Below are 6,349 nucleotides of genomic sequence, written 5' to 3'. Positions count from 1 at the left end.
TACGTAAGTTCCTTAATATATATATATTACGCGGTTACAAACTGACGCTACGTTTAGCAAAGTGCCAATTTTTAGCGACGCAAATTTTGCACTTGGGTCACATAATCGGCAAAAATGGTATAACGCCCGGAAAGGAGAAAATTTCCGCAATCAAAGATTTCTCTAGGCCAATAAATACAACGGAAGTCCGACGATTTCTTGGATTAACGGGATTTTTTCGAAAATTTGTCCAAGATTATTCCCTCATATCCAAACCTCTAACAGAATTATTACGAAAAACAACTGAATTTTGTTGGGGCGAAACTCAACAAACAGCCTTTACGAAACTCATTGACGCTCTAACAGCCCTGTGCTGGCGTTATATGACATTACCGCTACAATCGCACAATACGAAAACATGGCAGCCTGTAGCATATTACAGTCGACACTGTTCCGACGCCGAAAGTAAATATCACAGTTACGAGCTCGAAGCTTTGGCTGTGGTGGAGACTATGGAGCGGTTCCGAATGTATTTGTTAGGAAAGAAATTTCGATTGGTAACAAATTGTTCAGCTATGGCCAAGGTTCGTACCAATAAAGAGTTGAAGTCAAAGATCGCATGTTGGTGGTTAAGACTACAAGAATTCGACTTTGAAGCAGTACATCGACCAGGCACCCGTTTAGTTCACGTCGACACGCTAAGTCGTGCTCCAGAGCAGCCGCCAAAGGAAGTTGAAATGGCGGGCGTTGTTACGAATGATATCAATGATTGGTTGTACACAATGCAGATTCAGAACGAAAACCTGCGTGAAATAATATCGATTCTAAAGGGCGACGTTAAATCTCCTAACGATGACATACTACGTAAAGAATATTGTTTACAAAAACATCGGTTATATCGACGAGAAGCAGATGGTTTAAAATTTGTTGTTCCGAAATACGTACGCTGGCGTGTTGTCCAGCTATGTCATGACCGCATGGGTCACTTCGCATTGGAAAAAACGATTGAACGTATTCGGCAGAATTTTTGGTTTCCAAAAATTAGGAAGTACGTACAAAATTATATTGCTTCATGTATCGAATGCTGTTATTAGAAAGCAATCGGAGGAAAAACTGAAGGACGTCTATATTGTGTCCCATCAAAACCAATACCTTTTCATTTAATTCATATCGATCATTTGGGTCCTTTCAATCGAAGGAAGAAAGGAAACTGTTATGTGTTGGCTATATCAGATTCTTTTACCAAATATTTGGTGGTTAGAGCAGTTCGAGATACGAAAACGGCGCATTATCAATGGCATAAACGATTTAACTACTTACTTTGGGTTACCATCTAAAATTGTAACAGATAGGGGTACCGCCTTTACCTCTAAAGTTTTTGAATCATATTAAGACGTCAACGGAATCCATCATATCAAAAACAGCCGTGCATACACCACGTGCTAACGGGCAAGTGGAACGCACAAATCAAACGATCCTAAACTACTTACGTACGTCAAGTGAAGATCCTAAAACTTGGGACACAATGCTGCGAAACCTTCAATTCACAACAAACTCGCAAAAAAACACGACATTTGGGTTCAGCCCAAACGAACTTATCTTCGATTTTGATCTTCGAAACATCGTGCACAATGAACTCATAGCCGCCGTGAACGACGACACAAATGATAGCGTAAACCAAACAACGATGGCTGAAAAACGAACACTGACAGCGGAAAATATTGCACGAGAGCGTTCCAAGTGGAAAACACGGTTTGACAACAAACACGCTAGCCCCAAACAGTGGTCCGAAGGCGATTTAGTTGTGATCGAATCTCAACCTCCAGCAACCGGTGAATCGCGAAAACTTGAACCGAAATATCGTGGGCCGTATCAAATCTCGAAAGTCTTAGGTCACGATCGATACTTCGTAGAAGACATGCCAGGAATGCAAATAACGTCACGAAAATTCTGCTCAGTATTCGCATCTGACAAGATTAAACCATGGTGTTCCAGCTCGCCTGAACTAGATGAAGATGATGACTCGAAAATCGAGGACCATTTACCTTCAAGATTGGCCGAGTTGTCACGTACGAACTAACTGGCAACACTACGAAAAATGAAAAAACGAAAAAGAAGAAGACGAGAAAGAGTTCTTTGTGGTGTGCGCAAGTTAAATTTTATTAAAAAAATATAAAAACAGTAATTGTAATATTGTAATATAAATATTTGTTATATTAAAGATTTGTTAAAAACGAAAACTAAAATATCCCTAATTTACGGTTATGGGATACTTGAAGCTCCTTTTTTAATTTGAGACATCTAGCAATTTCTAACAAAGTACTATGGAATCGTTCTACTTGTCCGTTAGACGTACTAAGCAATGGTGGGGCATTAATTACTTCCACATTATATCGATTAAATAGTATTGACTTTATTGTCTGTGAGTTAAGTGATTTTTCATTGTCACAAAAAATCGTTTTTGTGTAAGGAAATATGTTCATTAGTTAAATGATTGGTGCTTTTATATCTACAATAGTTCAAGAAGGTATAGGTGCACAACTGCAAACTTTGAGAATTTATCAACACATATTAAAATAATTTTTTATCAGTAGAAAATATGTCTACGTGTAGTATTTCACCGGTATAAGATAGAATTGGTGTTTCACCTATCACATGCTTCTTTGGATGCCTTTGATACTTTGCTCTAGAGCACATTTTACAATTTGTCACTACTTTGCCATTTTTGTCATTTTCGGAAAATAATAATCTTGTGAAATCTGTTTCACATTCTCTTGTGCGGCTCTATGTGCACGAGGGTGCTCCACTTCTACTTTTTCTCTTTGATCGCCATTGTCGAACACATCCATCACGTATTTTCCTGAATACCAAAATTTTGTTGTTGGAAAAAGTTTGACCAAATCGTGTTGTATATATGCTAGGATGGGTAACTCTCAATATATCGTATTTACTACATCTGCTTTGCCCCTACGTGGTAGGCACCTTGACGTGGTGTAGGGGCTTAGCTACAGGCAAGCTTGCTGACTTTGGGTCTCCTGCTCATTGTCTATGCAATGGTCAGAAGACCTTTTTGTCGGTCTGGCTTGTGGGTACAACAAAGAACTACCAGTAGTTGTGTTGTCCTGTAGTTTATGTGCATGTATGTGTGTCTTTGTCTCTATGTATGCATGTATGTTCTTTGTGTTTTTAGAATGAATGGAAGTGTGTAGGTCCACTAGGTGTCTGGGGACCAGGGTTTATGACGAACCAAGACCGTCCATACGTGGTGCAGAGCCACATATTATGGCGGATCTAGAGAGGAAAACTCGATAAAACCCGCAATCCTGGGTGTATGAACGACCGTGCCCAAGGATGAATGGCACTGCGTAAGTGTGTCTTAGAACGGTGGACTCCGGATACCTGGCGACCTCCGGTTTCAATTCAGTCTTTCTGAAGTAAAGGGGGCTATGCTTCGGACGACCTCCCTTTCCCCTACACTCGTGGGAACATTTATGGACTCTTTAAACAAATTAAATAAACAAAAAACTAACAAGGAACTAGGTACCAGTTCCGAAGACGAGCTCCTGGCATCAAGCCAAGAAAACGAGCGAGTCGAAACCGCCATACTACCCAAAGTAGGCAGTAGCAGCCGCACTGCGCCTATTTCGCACATAACAGTAAAATCGGCAGACAAGCGCGCCAGCCATAGTGCGCCTGCCGAGAAATCAAAAAAGTCTGAGGCAAAGATCAGACGTCAAAGGTACCAGAAGGCCATGTTCATTCTTGGCAAGATTGCTAAAAATGAAGCTGAAGGTAAAGAACAGGCGTTTGACCGTACAGACAAAGTACGATATCAGAAGGTGGTCGATGAGTATAACGAATACCAGGCCACCCTATCAAAACCCGCAAAGGCAATGAAGAGGGATCGGTCTCAGGACGAGACGGCCCATACTTCAAAAAGCAAGGTAGCGAAAACGAGTTCTACTAGTAAACCGTCAACGAGTGCGAAAAGGGCATATAACGAAGTAGCAAGGGATGAGCTACAGGTGGCGCTCATTGATGATATTACCGGGAATGGAAAAAAGGTGCTGGAGAAATGGGGCGAGATTGAGCCCAAGCTGGCTGGAATGGTGATGGAACACCTTCTAACAAATCTAGACGCCCCCACACCAGGCTTTGATTCATCAGAAGTGGTTCGTGGTTGCAGGGTCTTCAAATGTGATGACCAGCTATCTAAAGTATTTCTTGGCAACTGCATTGCTAAGGTAAGTGATGCATGGGAAGGTTTAAGGCTAAAGCTTATCCCAGCCAACGATATCCCTAGAAGACCAAGGGCCCGCATTTGGCTGCCAATTATGAAGATGGAGCATGAGAAAGTTCTCCAGCTGCTACAACGGCAGAACCAAAATGTGCCAATGAATGACTGGGTAGTCATCAAGGACGAGGGCACACAAAAAAACAATATGACGCTTCTTCTGGCGATAAACGAGGAATCCGTGAAGCCATTGGAAGAAATGGACTGTAAGCTAAGGTTTGGCGTACGGTACACCAAAATAAAAATATTCCGCCCAACAGGCAATGATGATGATGGCAAGGAGTTAGAGGATGCTAACAAATTGCTTGACGGTATGAAGCTTCAGGAAGAAGCTTCAGAAACCTCGTAAGCCTGCACGAATGCTGAAAGTAGCACAAATTAACCTTCAGCATTCAAAAATCGCATCGGACAATCTCGCCATCTTTCTCATAGAGGAGGATGTCGATGTCAGCATTGTGCAAGAGCCATGGGTCAGAGGTAAGGACATCATGGGGCTAATGCTGAAAAATTATAACAATTTATATATTAGGAACAATGGTAAGCCAAGATCATGTATCCTAGTAAAAAAATGTATTAATGCCTTTTTATGTCCACAGTATAGCGATAAAGATCTAACAGTCGTAAGGATCGAAATGCCAGGTGGACAAAATTTTATTGTGGCTTCTGCTTACATGGCACATGATAGAGATGCTCCTCCGGAAGAGGTAGTCGCGCTAGTAAACAGAAGTACATCAAAAGATATTCCCACGTTAATTGGATGTGACGCCAATACGCGGCATACGCTTTGGGGCAGTTCGGAAACCAATGACAGGGGTGAGTACCTTTTTGATTTTATTAGCAATTCGAACCTTTTAATTTGCAATAGAGGTAAAACACCTACTTTCACTTTCCCCAGTTCACAAGGGTTTGAAGGATGGGAAGAAGTGCTAGATATAACACTCCTATCCGAAAATCCAGATATTGTAGTTAGTAATTGGAAGGTATCTGACAAGAAATCCTTTTCGGATCATAGTTGGATTCTCTTCAACTTAAACATTAAACCAAATCATACCATCCCCTTTAGAAACCCGAAGAAGATAAAATGGGATATTTTTACAAGGGCAACTAAGGTGGAACTTAATAAAGTAAGACAAATTAAGATAGACTCTACTAGTAAGTTAGACGAGAGGATATATAATCTTGAGGCAGCTTTTAATATAGCTTACAAGAAATCTTGTCCAACAAGTAGAAGCAAAAAATCTTTTCCACCTTGGTGGAATTCAGAATTAAGTGATCTCAGGCAGAGAACACGAAAACAGTTTAACGAAAGCTATAAGGACAATAGTTGGCATGAATATAGGGAATGTCTTAAAACTTACAAGAAAGCTATCAGGAAGGCCAAAAGTAATGGCTGGAAGGAATTTTGTAAGTCAATTGAATCAACCTCATCCTCTGCTAGGCTCAGCAAGGTTTTATCCAAGGAAAGTGCAAATCCTTCTTATCTCAAGAAAGAGGACGGCACATGGACTGAAACCTCTGCTGAGACACTAAGATTACTATTAGACACTCATTTCCCAAACTGTAACGATGATGCTAGAGAAAACGGTTCAATCACCTTGGCAAGCACATCATCACATATGACTGAAGAAATAGTCACAGCGGAAAAAATTAGGTATTCAATTAACAGTTTCTGTCCCTATAAATCGCCAGGTTTGGACGGTATTTTCCCTATTATGTTGCAAAAACTACAAGACTTAGTGGTTCCATGGTTAGGGGAAATTTACAAAGCATGTCTTAAATATAGTTATGTACCACTTAGTTGGAGACAGGTTAAAGTAGTCTTTATACCCAAGGCAGGCAAAATCGGACATGAGTCCGCCAAAGATTACAGGCCGATTAGCCTAACTTCATTCTTACTAAAAACAATGGAGAGGGTAATAGAGCTCCACCTAAGACAAAAGGTAGAACGCTTTCCAATCTCTAAATCCCAGCATGCTTACCTCAAGGGTAGATCTACGGAAACAGCTCTGCATGAGGTTATTCGTACTGTGGAAAAATCGATTCATTTTAAGCAATACTCGTTGGCAACCTTCTTAG

General features: G+C 40.8%; 1 protein-coding gene across 1 annotated transcript; it reads left to right on the top strand.

The window, feature by feature from the left end:
- The first annotated feature begins 3,470 nt into the window (after positions 1–3,470).
- On the top strand, positions 3,471–4,622 carry LOC119688795. The gene has a single exon (XM_038103460.1). The coding sequence runs from the start codon at positions 3,471–3,473 to the stop codon at positions 4,620–4,622; it is 1,152 nt and encodes a 383-aa protein (XP_037959388.1).
- The last annotated feature ends 1,727 nt before the right edge of the window (positions 4,623–6,349 follow it).

The sequence above is a fragment of the Teleopsis dalmanni genome, chromosome X, assembly GCF_002237135.1.
Source record: "Teleopsis dalmanni isolate 2A chromosome X, ASM223713v2, whole genome shotgun sequence".
Lineage (NCBI taxonomy): Eukaryota > Metazoa > Arthropoda > Insecta > Diptera > Diopsidae > Teleopsis > Teleopsis dalmanni.
Note: the sequence above shows the minus strand (reverse complement) of the source record. Positions and strands in the feature narration are given on the sequence as shown.

What these genes read in the sequence shown, in the direction of transcription:
- LOC119688795 (XM_038103460.1), top strand. Translation starts at nt 3,471, where the DNA reads ATGGACTCTTTAAACAAATTAAATAAACAAAAAACTAACAAGGAACTA.